The sequence below is a fragment of the Pogona vitticeps genome, chromosome 3 (assembly GCF_051106095.1).
Source record: "Pogona vitticeps strain Pit_001003342236 chromosome 3, PviZW2.1, whole genome shotgun sequence".
In the NCBI taxonomy this organism is placed as follows: Eukaryota; Metazoa; Chordata; class Lepidosauria; order Squamata; family Agamidae; genus Pogona; species Pogona vitticeps.
Window position 1 is genome coordinate 81,308,220 of NC_135785.1, and position 17,960 is coordinate 81,326,179.

A 17,960-nucleotide genomic window follows, 5' to 3' on the forward strand; every position below is an offset into this window, starting at 1 on the left:
CACTTTTGAAATCCTTATTAGAGTTGCTATAAGTCAGTTCTGACTTGACGGCACATAACTAACTCACAAATAGACTGTGCTGCATCTCACTCATGTGCTGGTCACACATCTGCCTGTGCAGCTGAGATGCATCCCAGAAACTGGTTAATTGGCTATAAGTTACATAAACTGTAAACAATTGAATTTGGCCAATATAAAGTCTTCTCATTGTCCGTTCACTGCAGATACTGCAAGATGCAATTGTTGCTGAAGAGTACCAAATTTGGAATCAGGGCCTTTCCCAGTGACTCAGAACAAGAGACAAAAAGACCCCACAATCCCTTCTGCCCCCTTCCTGGCAGTAAAAATACAATCATAACAAATTTAGTATCTTAGAGTTTGCTCCTCTTTCATGACACAGTCTTTTGCTACCTATGACTACCGTATTCTGCCTGATTTTCACTGTGGCATTGGGAACTTAAATATAGAATTTGTGAACCACTTCAGCAGAGCTTGGAAAATTACTTTATAAAAGTAACTATTTGCATTTTTTTAAAAAAAATGGTTTACTTCCCTCACAAACCCTCTCCTTCCAATTACTTCTTACATTACTTCTTGGCCAGAATCTTATTGGTGTCTGTGCACCACTTCAGTAACTTGCCACAGCTAATTGTGGCTTATTGAAGAGGTGCTTGGGAATATTTGGGTCATGAAAAAGGCACCCCAGTACCTCATTGATTAGGCTCAATTAGCCATAGCAAGTTATGCAGATCTTGCATGAACACCAGTAGGATTCTTTCTGACCATTACTTTTCAGTTTCTGAAAAAAGGAAATGCTGCATAGTCCAAAATATTTTTTCAAAACATTTTAATCCTCAAAAAAAAGAATTGTTACACAGTGAACAAAAAAATAACAACATTACCAAATAGCCCTTAATTTAAACTGGGCCCAGAAAATGTTGTTATGCTCAGAACATAACTTGATGCTCAGAAAATAACATCACTCACTTTCATGGTCTGTTCTTGAAATATCAGTGAAAGCCTATTGGCCAATATTAATGAAAACAAACATTACATTTCCTCTTTCAGGAAATTTTGTGCAGCTTGTTCTGTGGCCTAATTTATAATTTGAAAGATTTTTCATGATTCCCTCACTCTCAGCATAGTGTGCTTAGCCATCATTGTCTGAATGCAAAGAAGAGCAGGCTTTCAAAAGAAGAATGGATATAAGTAATCACTAACAGTTTCATACAAGACGTAAAATACCCAAGCAGTATGTTGATCTTTAAATGCTTTATATGCAGGTTTCTGTGGTGCTCAGCCAATGTGGTGTGGTGGATGGAGTGAAGGATTAAAAGACCTGGGTTCAAATCTCCACTCGGCCATGGAGACTCTCTCTGTGGGGGTGGCAGCACTGATAAAATCACAACTTCAATTTCCCATGTACCTTGAAAATCCCATTAGGGTCACCACTGTAAATCAGAAGCAACTTGGCAAAACCTAATATGCTCATGCCAACATCCATGTATTTTTGTTAACTACTACATTTCTTAATAAACTACTTCATGGACTGACACAAGAAATACTCACAGTGTCTTGTAAGTTGCTACTTGTACAATGTTTATATTGATTTTAAAGGCAGTTGCATATTTCTTATGATAAATGATAATACACATGGGAGCAAGTTGCTGCAGCTTTAGCAAGTAAGCTAGAAGTCTAATTTCCAATTAGCTTCTGCTTTATTGGATACAGCAAGACCTCGTCTTAATGACCACGGCAGTCAATCCATGTAAACAAAAGTTGGAATTTGCTTCCTGTAACTGGAAGTACGGCATGAAAGAGGGAGTTTTCAGAAATAGCCTAAAATCGCTCATTCTTTGCCTGCAGAGACTACGGAAAATGCCAGACGATGAGGAGCAGACTTTAAAATAATTACATACAACTTTATCCTTAAAAATATATTAGCACATGGAGAAAAAGTAAACAGGAAAGAGGAAAACAGGATGCTGAATAGAATATCCCTGCTCTCCAGTCTGTGTGGAAACTTTTACATTTGTTGTATCAGAGTGACTCAGGATTCCCATGTGAAACTAGCAGAAGATCATCAAAAGGATGCCTAGCTTTACTGCTGCAGTTTTGTTTTGAAATGGTAAGGCTCTGTTTCATCATTTTATTTTATTATTTTATTTTGTTTAGCAAGAAAAGAGAAGAAAAAGTGATATACCTGTTACTGAAAGCTCTTTACAAAGGAGAATTCCGGTAGCCCTGTAGTTATAAAATAGAACAAGACCACAGTGGGATTTCACTGTGGCTCCTGTGTGACTTTGCCCTTCTCCTCTCTCCTTGTATTGTTTCTCGATTGCTTGTTTTCTGCTGAAAACTCTTCAAGTTGTCCAGCTCTCAGAATATCCTTTTAATATTTTTAAACTGCAACCATCCTTAAATTCATATGTACACTGACTAACTCTGTAAACAATCAGGATCTGAGTTTTCTGTTATTGTGAATGGGTTTCATTTGAGCCAATATATATATTAGGGGGCATCAGAGCTTGGAAAAATTACTTTTCTGGATCACAACTTTCTAAATACCTCAAGTATCACCACTGCCAATGCTGGCTGAGCATTTCTGAATCCAAATAGCCTTTCTTATCTCTGATGCTGTCCAATATACATTGATAACACAATAAATACATGTTTATGTAGTTACAGTGGTACCTCGGTTTACGAACACCTCAGTTAACGCAATTTTCAGTTTACGAATGAAAATCCATTGAAAATTTGGTTTACGAATTTTTTTCGCAATACAAAGCAAGTTTCCCCAGGATGCATTGCTCCTGGGAGGTTTATAGCACTGCCTCCATGCACGCTGGCATCATTGGGTAGCATGTGGCGCCAGATGTGGAGGTGTTGGAGCGGCTTTTGCATTGAGTTTTAGAGCCATTCTAGAAAATTTTTGCAGTGGTTTGGGGACTTTTTGGAACTTTTTTGGTGCATTTCTCAAGCGGTGGAAAGGTAGGGAGCTCAGCTTCATAGTTTGCATGCCTTTTACTGTGTGTTCTGCATTGTGGGCTGGTTTAAAGTGCACTTTATAAAAAGTTTTGAACAGATAAAAGACTTTTTACTTTTTTCTGACCTTCTGAATGAATTAATTGGTTTTCAATGCATTTCTGGCCGCCTAGAGTAGTCCACCACGACTAGATAGGCGGGATATAAATTAAATTAATAATAATAATAATAATAATAATAATAATAATAATAATAATAATAATAATAATAATAATAATAATAATAATAATAATAATAATAATAATAATAATAATAATAATTTCTATAGGAAACCACATTTTGGTTTACAAACTTTTCACAATACAAAGCATCCCAAAGAATGCATTAAATTATATTCATAAACCTATGTACCACTGTACATTTATACCCTGCCTTCCTTTGTGTGAGTGTGAGATGATAGACATGCAAGTTCCAAAGATAACTTGCACAACAATGAAACTTTTCCATCTTAACAGAGCAATTCTTGGAGAAAGAACCCAAAAAATACATCTCAGTATTGTAGCCTCTGACCTACTCATTGCCTTGCTAAGTTCTTGCTTGTAGGGCAGAAGTCATGAGGGTGTCAGACTTCCCTGTTTTCCACTTCTGTGGGCCACATTTTAGATTTTGCTGTGTTCTTTTTGAAAACTCCCATTGTTCAATATACTCCAATGTACTAACACAGCTCAATGTACTTATTATTGGTAGTGTACCATTAGGAATAAGCTGAGGACAAAAGAAGCTATTTCCACCAAAGGCATCTCACTGACACAAAGGACATGCTGTTTATCAGGTCTAGAGATCTAATATTTTTGAACTTTGCAGTGAGTTGGCTTTAACATCTTGGCACAGTCATCAGAGAAAGATAGGGAACATCTTCTGAAAGTATGAGTAGAATTATTTGCATTAAACTCTGTGCAGAAATTCTTATACAGTAGTGACATTCTAAAAGTTTGAAAGCCGCTGCATCTGTAATTTAAGCAATGATGACCACGAAGGGGGGGGGGAAGGAGTTGCAAGGGCAACTTCCTCTAATGACTTCCAGAATTCAGTGCATGATGTTTTTTCTAAAGTAGACAGTTTTAGTATTACAAGAAGCAGACCAGTTCTTCCTTGTTAGACTCCAGCATGGCCACAAAACTACCCTTTCGAGAAGAATGTGAGAGCTGGACTCCTTTCCAAGTTGCAGATCTCCTGAGACAGGTACTGCTCTGATATAAGACTCCAGGCATTTGACTTCCCAGGGTTCATGCAGTAAATTATTTATTTATTTAACGGTTATTTATTTAACCGTTTATTTATTTATTTATTTATTTATTTATTTATTTATTTATTTATTTATTTAATGGTTATTTAACCTTTTCATTTCTGCTTTAAGTCCAAGCAAGAAGGAGTGTCTCTTACCCTGTTTCCCCGAAAATAAGACCGAACCTGAAAATAAGCCCTAGTAGGATTTTTCAGGATCCTCGTAATAGAAGTAATATAATTAATTTGCTCAAAATTAATATAAGACCCCGTCTTATTTTTGGGGGAAACACAGTAGTTGCAACCAGGAGACATCCTGTGAGCAGAATTGACTAATTATATTCAGTTGTTTTAGAATGCTGGATATGTGCACAATCCACACTGTAATCAGAAGGTCAAGAATAGCTTGACTGGTATGGATTTTAATATGTAAGTTCTTTCTTTCCTTGCTGCCATAACTAGCATGTATTCTTCCTTCTAGAATCTCTCTGGGTCTCCCAGTCTTCTCTGTGTGTCCTGGGATAGACTCCATTGTTATTAACCTGGCACATTTTAAAACAGCAGGTTGGATCATGTGGCAGATCAAGAATAGGGAACACATGACTGTTCAAATGTTGCTGGACATCATCCTTTAATATTGACAGTGCTGGATAGAGCTATAGCATAACAACAACTGGAGAGCCACAGGCTCTCTCATCCCTGGAGCAGCTTCCTAGCAAGTAGGTTTATTGCAAACACCACACTGTGCTACTTGCCCCTTACAAGCAAATGAGTGCTTGTGGACCCAGGAGATGGGGGTCGGTCTGTGTGGCCAAAATGTTATGAAATGTCAATGGACGTCTTTTAATCCAACTCTGACCATATTTGTTGACAATTCTATTTAGCTAAGTCCTGGATTTCTGAGAACTTACTTCAATTAAATTTGTGCTTAAAGCAGCTTAATGATAATTCTGTACTGTCAAGTCAGTTCTAACTTAAGGAGAGCCTTTTAAGGGTTTTCTAGGTAGCAAGTACTGAGAAGTGGTTTCCCATTCCCTTCTTCTAGTGGCATTCTGGGACTGTGCTGCTTGCCCAAGGCCACACAGGCTGGCTCTTTTTCTGGGGTGTACAGTGGGGAATTGAATTCCCAGCCTCTGGTTCCACATCCAGATATCTAAATCACTGAGCCATTCCACCAAATAAAGCAGCTTGCTATTACAGAAACCTGCCAAAAGATAGGAAATAAGTTTGTGTATTTTATTGTACTGTGTAGAGCCCCTTCCCAGTGTTTTCAAGCTTGTTTGTTTGCTTGTTTAAAACACATGCTTCATGTTTCTTTATAAACCAGCTCAGACCTTGCTCTCCCCAAAAATCATGCAGTGCAGACCAGGGAATAATACACTTCATGTCTCAGTGAGCTGTTTTAAATTATTAAAAATAATTTCCCATAGCAACTTGCTTCCATTTATCCATAAAACACAACTTGCATGTTCAACCAACTTAAATTGCACATTGTTTTATTGCCCATAGCTTTTCAAAGAGTAGAGGGCTGTATCCGGATATATTCATACTTAGAGCAAACAAACTTAGAGCAGACTCATTGAAATCAATGAGACTCACATGAGTCAAGTCTAACCACGGATTTCAGTGGTCTGCTCCAATTATGACTAAGTCTGGAAACAACCTGTAATTGGAAATTTAGAAACAACTGTTTGCTATTGATACCAATTCAGTGTTAAAAAGATGCTTTGTGAATGCTGTTTTATTGTATACAATGTTCTCCTAAATATACATACTTCTTAATGGATTAAGAATATCATGAGGGCAAACCTTTTATTTTTAACTTTTATGTATTTATGTAATGATTATGTATGACATGACTGCTAAGAATCCCATTACACTGCATTTTCTTTCATCCTTCTCCTTTGCAGTACATACATCCCTTATGAAGCAGTCCTGTGTAGAAAAGAAAATTGAGCCTGCAAACTGACACTGTTATGATTCATTCATTATAATCATGTTAATTCTATATATATGGCAATGATGTCACTTTTATGCTTCATTACTTGCCACCATGTACATTAATGGCATGCAGATAAAACTCCCACCATTTCAAGGCAGTAGTGTGGGGGGGGGATGCTAACCTTGCCTAACCCAAGTGGCAAGTCACCCAGACAATTGAAAGTAAACCTGCATGATAGGTTTGAGTAATGCACAGGGTGAATTTAATCAGCTGGATAAAATCCACCCGTTTCTGGTCTGTGCCAGTTCTGCATTTATTTATTTAAATATCCATTCAGTCCTGTTCTGTTCCAATGTGTAATTTTTCTTTTAAAAAGACATGCACTTTCATTTATTATCCTAAACTCTTTATCCTCCTAATACATGTGCACTCGTGTGCTGTTTCCTCTAGTATATGCATTCTGGGTTGAAGCCTGCCTTCCTGAGAGACCCCTTTTTCACTTATAGACCCCCATCACACCTGAAATCTGTGCCACAGCTTTTATGAGGAAGGGGTTTAGTGTGATGGCCACCACTCTGTGGAAAACTTTTCCCTCAATTATTAGATTGCGCCAACAGCTCTTGGTTTTAGACACATAACTGAAGACAAGTCTTCTCAGCATAGTTGAACAGAAACGCCACGAGATTTTAATGAACCATTTGTAGTCTGTTCTTACAGGCAGTTCACACATTGTATATTGATATTGTATACTGTTTTTATGTTATATGCCTTGCAGTCATTAGGTGTAAATGGTTGAGTATTCATAAATAAGTGAAATAAACTCAAATGACTGATGATTCTCATGCACATTTTGAGCTGAGAACTGCATTGCAAAATTTGGAGAAATACGCAGTCCTTGAGACAACAGTTTTCTAGTCCGTATTTTACTCAGGAAGTGGAAATTAAGTTAGTTATGTTTAAAATGTGGAGCAAACAGCAATTCCCTACATCCATGCTCAGCACTAATCACCTTTTAAATTAGGAACAATAGCTGCCTCTGATAGTCAACTATATTACACCTGAAGTTTTCAATTGTAATAGATGTACTCCAAAATGAGAGCCTGGGTTAGCACTATGTTCTTCCAGATGCAACCCAGAGAAGTCTGCCTGCACAGTGTTCTTCTTTCCCTGTTCCTCTTCTCCCTCACCAAAACTCTTGCATTTGGTATTAGTCCTTCTACTTTCCTTCCTGAACAGTTTTCATAACACCTTTTTAGCTGCTACTTCATATTTCTGAAAGAGGGATGTAACAGATGTTTAAGCGATAGGAAGTCAACACTGAAAGGTGAAATCCAACTGTTATCCATAACTGGAGAAGACCTACTGAGTGAGTTAACATTCACATGTACCATTGATTCAACTAGTCTTCTGTCACTGGTATTCATTAGTGGATTTAATGCATAACAGGTTAACCTACAGGAGGAGGAGACAGGAAGCAGCACTGCTACATAACACAAACCCTTGGGATAAGAAGAAATGGAATAATATGTCATGACATGACATGATGTGACATAAAATACTTTTTCCCAGAATAGGGCAGTACAGCCATAGGCACATGCATAGCTGAAACAGAAGGTCAGAATGACGAACACAGAAACACCTTCACATATGTGCAGGACCACAGCTCATTGTTAATGGCCTGCAAAGACAGAAATTAAAACAATGCACCTACAAGAGTATATTGGACACAATATTGAGGGCTCAACTACACTGCAAAATACCGTCAGTTTTATTCAGGTTGATTGTAAGCTAATATACCAAGCCCACGGCCCTTTCTACAGCTGACATTGTTTTAGCTGTTCACTCGGAAGTGTTTAATGATCTTGTTGTAGAAATCCACACTGTCCCTTTCAACTTATTTATCTATTTATTGAACATCTAACCTGCCCATCTAGTGGCAAACCACTACTCTGGCCAGCTTACAACAGAAATAAACATAAAGCAAATGATAGGCATTTGCCCTCCCTACCCCGGAAAAAAGACACAATACCAAATTATGGATTAAACACAGCCCACACTTTATTAAATTAATCATTGTTGCCATCTTTTGGCAAAGGGGAGTCCTGCCATAGTGCAGAATCAGGTTTAAGCATAGATGTCTCAACAGACCCCTTAACCAACAAATGGGCAAGTCCCTGGCCCCAGGTTTTCATCGTTATAAAGACATAAGACATAAGACATAAGAAATTTATTTGTCATTGCGCTCACAAGTGGGTGCAACGAAATGAGGTGCTCTTCCCCAAGGTAAAACTGGACAACACTACAAAAAAAAGTTAAAATATACACAACTTTCACCATCCAAATATAGATACCCCGTTTTCTCTCAGCAATTAAAATTCCACCAAAAACCTATGGCCCCGCATTTAAACTCAATACTGCACTTGGGTAAAAACTGTTCTTGAATCTGCTTGTCCTTGCTTTCAATACCCTGAATCTCCTTCCTGATGGTAATAGTTTAAAGAGCTGATATCCCGGATGAGAGGAGTCTTTCAGTATGTTAGATATCTTCCTCTTACATCTGTTCTTATACAATTCTTCCAAAGAGAGGAGTGAACAGCCAATGATGTTTTGGGCCGTCTTAATCACCCTTTGAATTGCCTTTTTCTCTGCCACTGTGCAGCTCGTGAACCATACACAGAGACAGTAGGATAATATGCTCTCAATCGAACTCCGATAGAAGGTGATTAACAAACTCTCAGTCAATTGTTGCTTTCTAAGAATCCTTAGAAAATACAACCGTTGTTGTGCCTTCCTGATTAACGCAGCGGTGTTTGCACTCCAAGTCAGGTCATTTGTTATGATAGTCCCAAGAAACTTACATTCAACCACCTGTTCCACACAAACTCCATCTATATACAGTGGCTGAATGTCTGCTCTTTTTTTCCTATAGTCCACTATGAATTCCTTGGTTTTTTGGATGTTAAATAAAAGATTGTGTTTTTTTGCACCAGCGGGATAGCTGTAATACCTCGTCCCGATACGCAAACTCATCATCCCCAGAGATAAGTCCTACTATTGTAGTATCGTCTGCAAATTTGATAATCCTATTACTGGGATGGTTATTGGTGCAATCTGATGAATAAATGGAGAACAGTAGTGGACTAAGGACACAGCCTTGTGGAGTGCCAGTGCTGAGTATCTTGTCAGTAGAGATGTAGTCATTCAGTTTAACCCTTTGTGGACGATTTGTTAAAAAATCCAAAATCCACAGACAGATAGAATCTGGAAAATCAAGATCTTTAAGTTTGTCTATTAATCTGTGGGGTATAATGGTGTTAAAAGCAGAGCTAAAGTCCGCAAACAGCATTCTTACATAATTCCCTTGTGTTTCCAAGTGGGATAAAGCCATATAAAGCACAGTATTGTTTGCATCCTCGGTTGATCTATTTTCTTTATAAGCAAACTGAAGCCCATCAAAGGGATCAGGAAGGCAGGAGATAATATATTTCCGAACTAACTGCTCAAAGCACTTCATTAAGATTGAAGTTAGTGCCACCGGCCTGTAGTCATTCGGACTGTTTGTAGGCAACTTTTTAGGCAGTGGAACGATGACGGAAGCCTTGAGACAGACGGGAACTGCGCATAGTGTCAGGGATCGATTAAAAATTACAGTCCATATCCCAGCTAGCTGATCAGCACAGTCTTTTACCACCCGACCAGGAATTAAGTCGGGTCCAGCTGCTTTTCTGGAGTTAACCACTTTCATAGTCTGTCTCACATCCTGCTCATTCACAATGAAGGGGGGACTCTGCTGAGTAAATGATGGCAAATGAACAGTTTCAGTTTGATTGATCTCGAATCGAGCAAAAAAAGTTGTTCAACTCCTCAGCCACCTCCACACCTCCGCCCGAGGAAACCTTTTTTGCTTTGTAGTTTGTTAGTTGTTGAACCCCCTGCCAAACTTGCCTCATGTTATTGCTGAGAAAGCAGTCTTCAATTCTCCTCTTGTATTCGGCCTTAGCTTGCTTAATGCCTCTCCTCAAATTCGTTCTTGCTGCACTGTAGTCTAGATCATCCCCAGACTTAAAAGCCTTATTTCTAGCATACAACAGGCGTCTAACCTTCCCGGTCATCCAAGGTTTTTGATTGGGATAAACCCGGATACATTTATCCACTGTGACCGTGTCAATACAGTGTGCCATATACCCTAACACTGCAGCTGTATGTTCTTCCAGATCAGGATGGTCAAAAACTTCCCAATTCGTTTGTTCAAAACAGTCCTTTAACTGCTCCATTGCTCCCTCCGGCCAGCTTTTCACTGTCTTGACTACTGGCCCTGACTGTTTTCTCAGAGGAATATACTCCGGAGCTAAAAACAGGGACATATGGTCAGACTGGCCCAAGTGTGGCAATTGTAATATCCTGTATCCATTTGCAATATTCGTGTAGACCTTATCTAAGGTGTTCAGCCCCCTAGTAGCACACCTTACATGTTGATGGAATTTGGGGAGGACTGCACGTAGATCTACATGATTGAAGTCTCCTGCAATAATGTATACAGCATCCGGAAATTTACTTTGCAAGTTGCCAATTTCATCGCCCAGATGACCCAGCGCCAAATCCGCATTTGCATCCGGCGGAATATAAACAACAAGAATAATAACAACGCTGAATTCCCGTGGAAGGTAAAAAGGTCTGCATTGAACAGACAGATATTCCAGCTCCAAAGAGCTATGACGTGTTATAATCTCTGAGTTTGTGCACCAGCTCTCTCTAACAAACACACACAATCCTCCTCCTCTGCACTTCCCCACATTCCTGTCTCTGTCCAAACGATGTAATAAAAAACCTTCCATATCAATAACAGTGTTTGGAATAGTGGGGTTCAGCCAGGTTTCAGTGATTAACAGCACGCAACAGTTTTTTACAAACTTACTTGAGGAGACCTGTAACCTTAAGTCATCCATCTTGTTTGCCACTGATCTGGCATTAGTCAGAAAGAGACTTGGGAGTGGTAGTCGCTTTGTCTGTTTTTGCAGCCTATACAAAACACCAGCCCTACAGCCCCTTTTCTTCTTCCTCTCCTTACGTTTCCTTTTCCTTCTCACTCTCGCTTTTGTCGGAATTACAGTCCACAGAGAGCCAGGGGACCTTGCAATCTCTGATGGTATGCCATGTTTCCAAATAAACTTAGCTGTTATCTCCTGTTTACATTGCAATCCAATCCTCATAAGTTCACAATTGCTGTAGAGTATATTCACTCCGCCGGAGGTATTCACAACACCAGATAATACACACAAAAACATCCATAAAGAACGCCAAGTCGGAGGCGGGGCTTTGTTGCGGGGAGGCGGGGCTTTGTTGCGGTGCTGCCAGCAACTCCAGAGAAGAGCTCTCTGGAAAAAACTGGAACCCTCCGGCCCGGGATCCCCCTTTTGAAATGGGGATCAAAGGAGAGTCTAGAAGAAGTCTCTCTGAAGCAGATGGTGAGCAGCAGAAGGAGAAGAAAGGGAGGCAGACCCGGACTTTTTTCTTCTGAAGAAATCACCGTGCACGGACTGGAGCGGGCGCCATTTTTTGGCACTGAGCCGCGAGGAACCCTTTACCGGGGGAGAGGAGAGCAATCAATATAAACTAATAATATAAAACAAGTAAGTAAGCCGAAGCCTCTGATTTATGAAACAGCCTCATTAAGCTGAAATAAGAATGAAAATATTTGGCTGAAAGAATAAATGCAGCGGCGGGTTTATCTTATCAGTCTGACTCAAAAGCGAAACTAAGCTTCTCCAAGTGAACTCTTAAAACACCAGGCTGATTCTAAAGCCGAGAGTCTGAGATGGAAAAATAAATCTTATGTTTCTGGAGAAGAATCCCAGACAGCAACACCGTCTGACTGGATTTAAGAGACTTCGGTGGATGCAGTGTGGCTGGGATACGTTACTCTTTGCCTTCTCTGGACTTTGGGAACTATAAATAATAGAATCTGGTGGTTTTCGGGAGAAGGAGCTGACGTGGCCGACTGGACTAAGGAGCATTAAGGGGTTAATGAAGATCACAAGACGAGCTCCAAGGACAATCTACTGGACAGTTTGAGACTTTATGATTGTTGTTTTGTTTGTCGGACTGCAGACCACGTGTGTCTAATAACAGAAGCTTGCTGAACCCAGGAGAAGAAGAAATAACTGCGTCACGGTTCTATTTGATATTGTATTTGCTGGGCTAAAAGTTGATTTTTATATTACAATATTTGGATAAAGATTGGAGGGAGATCTAAGGGGAGGTTTATGATGAGGGGTTTGAATTGTTGATAAAATTGTGGAAACTGTGGAAGGATTTCTAGGGGGTGATTATTGTGGTATTTATACAAACCCCAAAGCCTGAGATGGACCCCAAAAATTCAAAAGAACAAATGGAGACTTGGTCTGTTCAATCCCAAAGTTCTGGAATAGTGGTGCAAGAAATAGAAAAGGAATGGCAGATTAATATACAAAGGCTAATATTAACAGGGTTCCAGCGAGTGAATGCAGGTCTTAGCAAAATAGAAGATTTGATGAAAGGGACGAAAGAGGGGACAGTAGATGCCAAACAAAGCTTAAATGAAGTTGACAAACTTTAGAATCGTCTGTATTAGACATGACACCAGGTAATATGAATGCAGTAGAGAGTTATCCAGTGACCCATGCAGCTTCCAAAATTAAAAAGCATTATGACAAAAATCTTAAGGAGGCAGAGATACTGAAACCAGACAATCTTATGGTGAAAATATGGGAAGTGAAAAAAATGGATATTCTGTCAGATGGGCTGAAAGACTGTTCAATTCAAAAAGAAACTGAACGATGGGATGTATTGTATAAATGGCAGCAGCTACCAGACAATGTTGGAATAACATAGAATAAAATTAAAATTAAATGATAAGATAAAAGCAGGAGGGTAATCAAACTGTGAAAAAGCAAAAAGTTGATATGTATTAGTAATATGAATTGATTGGATGATGTTATACTTTATGCTCTCCTATTCCCCAAAACCATTTTTCCTTCTCTATCCTCTCTTTCTTTTTGTACCCTTTATCCCTGTTCATAAATAAATATATAAAAAAGGAAAAAAAAAAAAGAACGCCAAGTCGAAGAGCACTGAGCTGCAGCACCTGAATGCGTGGCCATTTCCAACTGTCATAAAGACAGTGAGAACCCAGCTGGCCCCAATTTGACCACCCCCCTGACCTCAAGCCACCTTCTCCTTGTTCACTGTTGGCCCAGGTGTGGCCCCAGCACATATTTCCCACCCCAGCACTGTAACCGCACGATCTGCAGCTCTGGAAGTTCAGATGAGCTACACCTTACCTGAGACTGCTATGGGACTCACCAAAAACCTGTATTATCTGCACTACCCACCACAGCATAGGGACTAGCCATGCTAAGTCCCATGCCTGCCATTGAGCCTATTGAGCTCAGCAAGCAGGCCCCCCCTTGATGTCTTCCAAGAAGATATCCAAACCCAAATCGGACAGATGGACACCATCGTTCTTAAAAAACTCAATCACCAATCCAAGGCCACTGCAGACCGCTCTGCAGACTTCCCCACTAACACTCCTGTGGGCAGCGTGAATGGGCAAAAAATTCCGGGCACCTCGCCATGCCAACTGAGGGATGATCGTCAACCGAACAATGCTTATAGTCAGATATTTGGCCTTTGGCCATGCTAGCTCACATAGCATATCCAAGATCAAGGCCTTTCCGCTATGCCTTGCCAAATCATTGCCACCCAGGTATATAACACATCTGGAGGAAACCAGCCCACAGCAACCACTCTGAGCAGCTGGCACCACTGCATACCACGCAGACCTCTCCATTCAATGTGAACTCTAGCACTGAGGCCCAAACTGCTCCCCCAAGGGGATGCAGCTGCATAATGTGCCACCCAAAAAATGTAACTGTGGCCACGATCATAACATGCTGTCTCCTCAGTATCACCCCAAGACCTGCAATGATAAAACAGAACCAGGCCCCTGCCTAGGTGGATGATGACCACCATCCAAGCCTTTTAATTTTGTCTCAGTTGTACGCTAGAGTTGCAGCAGTGGATGCCACACCAATTCTAAAGGAATGTGTGCCAAATCTCACTCCTTGTACGCCAGCCCTGTTCAGTGCAAGTCAGTTAGCTTCCAAAACTGGTATTTCGCCAATGGTAGACTGTCCCTATGTATAAAGAAATAGCCTTGTTGCTGTCCCCCAATCTCCATACATGCCTCAGTGGCCCTCACTGGGCAAATGTTTTCAAACTGACAGTGGGCTAACCAAAGGTAAGCTCCCCTACCTAGTTGATTGGCCTTGGATCGGCGGATGTGAATCCGGACCAACCCGTCGATTACCCTAACGTCCTACCACTGTAATGCTACCATGGTTTTATCTCCTTTTCCTGCAGCAACTGCCTCACTAATCCTAAGGGCGTCAAAATTTTTAACAGTGACACTACTTTAAATAAAATGATTTCATAATCGTCCCCACACAAGAGTTCCCATTGCGCACAAATATTTCCCAATAAGGCCGGTGATGTGGGAGCTCTAGTATCTTGCACTCTACCCCTTTCCTTATATGGTAGTCTGAAATATAATCTGGATAACCATGAACCCTGGCGTAAAAGGCAAGCGCTGACGACCTACTCTGTATCGATACAGGTGACAGTCCCTTCCTATTCAGGTGAACAATAAATTGCTGAATGTGCTCCACCAGGGCAGTCCAAACTGGTTCTAAATCAACTAATTTCCTAAACTCCTGAAACTCTATACTCGCAGCCAAGTGCCCTTTTCACATCCTCGGTGCCAGGGCCAAGCCTATTGCCCTTTCTGCATCCTCACACCAACTTACCAGACCTCTGGGGGCAGAATCTCCAGGAACTCATTGGCTCCTGGGTCTAGTTCCCTGAACCGCTCGATCTGTTGGCGTGATAATGCGTCAGCTTAGCTATTATCTGTGCCTGGAATGTGTTGCACCTGAACCAATATATTAAATTTTAAAGCCCTCAGGGTAAATGCCCTAACCAATGCCATGACCCCATTCTGAATGTGACGTACGATTACTTATCATATAAATCACTACTTGATTGTCACACCAAAACCACATGACAGGGTTTGCCCATTCTTCTGCCCATAGCCATAAAGTGCTAACTATTGGGAAGAATTCCAGGAATGTGAAATCCCTGGTGATCCCTGCTTGGTGCCAGTCATCTGGCCACTTACCGGCACAACATCTGCCTCTGAAATAGATACCGAACCCTAACAAGCCTGCAACATCCAAATGGACCTGAAATTCCGCCTTGAGCCTTACGTCCCCTCTCCAGAAAGATACTCCGTTAAACTCTTCTAAAAGCTGACTCCAAATGTGCAAATGTTCTCTCATGTCATGTGCAACTTTAGCCCTATGCAATGGACTGTGTAGGCTTTTCATTGCTCCACAAAGTCTACGTAAAAAGGCGTGCCCAGGCTTGACCACCCAACAAGCAAAGTTTAAGTGGCCCACAATCTCTTGAAGCTCTCTAAGGGTCACCTTTTTCTTTTGCAACATTGAAGCTATCCTGATTTTTAAGGCAGCTAATTTGCTTCCCGGTAGCCTAGAGGCTTGTTGTACAGAATCTAATTCAATACTGAGAAATGTCAGGGATGTTGCTGGTCCCTCCGTCTTTTCCTCAGTCAGGGGTAGACCTAGTTCTTCTGCCATTGATTGAAAAGTGTTCAATATAAAGCTACAACGTCCTGTATATTCCATTCACCACAAAAAAGGTAGTCAACCAAATAATGGGCCGTGTATTTACAGCCCACTCTACATCTGAGATGTCACTCAAGAAAAGAGCTGAAACGCTCAAATGCTGCGCATGAAATAGAGCATCCCATAGGCAAAGCTCTATCCACATAGAATCATCCCTGAAAATGAAATCCTAGCAGGTCAAAATCTTGGGGGTGAACTGGCAAAATATGGAAAGCTGATTTTATGCTGCATTTCGCCAACTCAGCCCCCACACTGCACTTGCGCACTGTGCGTACCACCTCGTCAAAGGAGGGGTGATGCACAGTGCAAAGCTCCTGAGGAATAGCATCATTAACTGATGCCCCCTCTGGGTAGGACAAGTGGTGTATTACTCTATACTCCCCCTGGGCCTTTTTTGGAATTATCCCTAAAGGTGATACCCTTAAAGTCTCCAATGGAGATGTTGCGAAGGTTCCTAGTACTCTCCCTTCCTTCACCTCCTTGGCTATCTTTTCCTGGATGACGCCTTCCATTCCTTGAACAGTGACTTAAAACAGATTTAAAGTTCTGTGCAAAAAATGCCTTACACTTTCCAACCACCGGTATGCGAAAGCCATACCTAAAGCCTTCCAAAGTAGCTGGCATCCTCTCTAATTGGATAATTGTGCAACCGGGTTTCTAAGACTTGCACCCTATTTGGACTGGGGCCATTTTCCCAAGTTATTCCCATCAGTACTGGGTTTTTTACTGCTTCCTGGGCCTTTACTCTGTCACTGGGCCCCAGCCCTGAAACATGAGACGTTGGGATGCTGTCCACCGCATGCTGAGCACTCATGTGTGAAACGGCATGGCTTCCTAGCACAGACACCCCTGGCATTGTAATCCCAGCAGAGCAGGCAAGGCTGAACCACCTGCTGCGCTCTTAGATGGGGATTCTGAGTCAGGGCCATTTTCTGGTTAAAATGTCTGCTATCAAACCTATCACCTAGGTTGGGCTTGGCAGGCATCATATACTGGAGCCAAAGGCCCAGTAGGGGCTCATCCAATGAAGGTTTGGGTGAAGCACACTCCACATACGGAATGATTCATCATAATGAAGCCACGGCTGTCCCGCAAAATCTACATAAGCCCTATATATCAAGTCTAAATACTGAAAAGTGATAGAGCTCACCAGGGTTTGGCTTTCACTACAATGCCAGTGTAAATCACAAATCCAGGCAACCACTTTGCCCATGTCCTATCTGGTTTCTTTCTCCTACGTCTCTCTTTTTCTTTCTCATCATCTTTGGTCACATCCTTCTGTTCCACATTTCTATTTAGCAATTCAAATAAATCTACATATAATTCTTCTATGTCTTTTCCTTTGTTGCTGGTGTCAAGTGATCACCCAGGGAGCTTTATTTCCCCTAAGAATCTTACTCATGCAGAGGTGCATTTCTTCTCTTGGAAAAAAAAAATAAACTAACTGGTGATACAGCCCTGAATTGATATTACAACAGGAGATGATTGAGACCACTGTCTTCATTCCTTTCTCTCTTTCTCCCCCTCTTTTACTTTCTATCTGAATGGGATTTTGCTTGCTTCCCTGCCCCTTCTCCTTCCCTTCCTGCCTCTCCCTCTTTTGCTTCCCCTTTTAGCCCCCTTTTGCCAGCATCTGACTCGCATTGCTGAATATGATACAGTGCTACATTTGACAGAACAATTATTTTAAAAAAGCAAATCATATATGGCAAAAACCAAAACAAAGGGATGCAGCTGGAATTTTGACCCAATAGGCATATGTAGTTCCTGTTGGCCATTCAGGATACACAGAATTCTCAAAGCAAAAAGCTGAGTTTCTGTGTGCTTAGCTTTGCCTTGTGTAGCCATTGAAACACACTTCAATTTTAGCCATGGTATCAGGCATGGTGATGTTGCAATGTAATAAAGCCCCAACAAGGACAGGGGTGCAGGGAGGAAGGAAAGTTCTGTCTTCCTGTTCTACACAGCAGCCACTTCTCATATCCTGGCTTCTAAAACAAGAGTTTTAT

The 17,960-nt window shown here is 41.0% G+C and overlaps 1 protein-coding gene across 4 annotated transcripts in view; it reads left to right on the plus strand.

Moving 5' to 3' along the window:
- Window positions 1-1,774: 1,774 nt before the first annotated feature.
- BLNK (B cell linker) overlaps window positions 1,775-17,960 on the plus strand; it is a 130,261-nt gene continuing 114,075 nt past the window's right edge. For 2 of the 4 annotated variants that reach the window (XM_020794984.3, XM_020794985.3), the window contains exon 1: window positions 4,059-4,227. In XM_020794984.3, coding sequence (XP_020650643.3) covers window positions 4,153-4,227 — 75 coding nt within the window. In that variant the 5' untranslated portion in view covers window positions 4,059-4,152. Of the gene's footprint in view, window positions 2,129-4,058; window positions 4,228-17,960 lie in introns of those variants that run through there. The other 2 variants (XM_020794990.3, XM_078391310.1) reach the window with 2 other exon arrangements.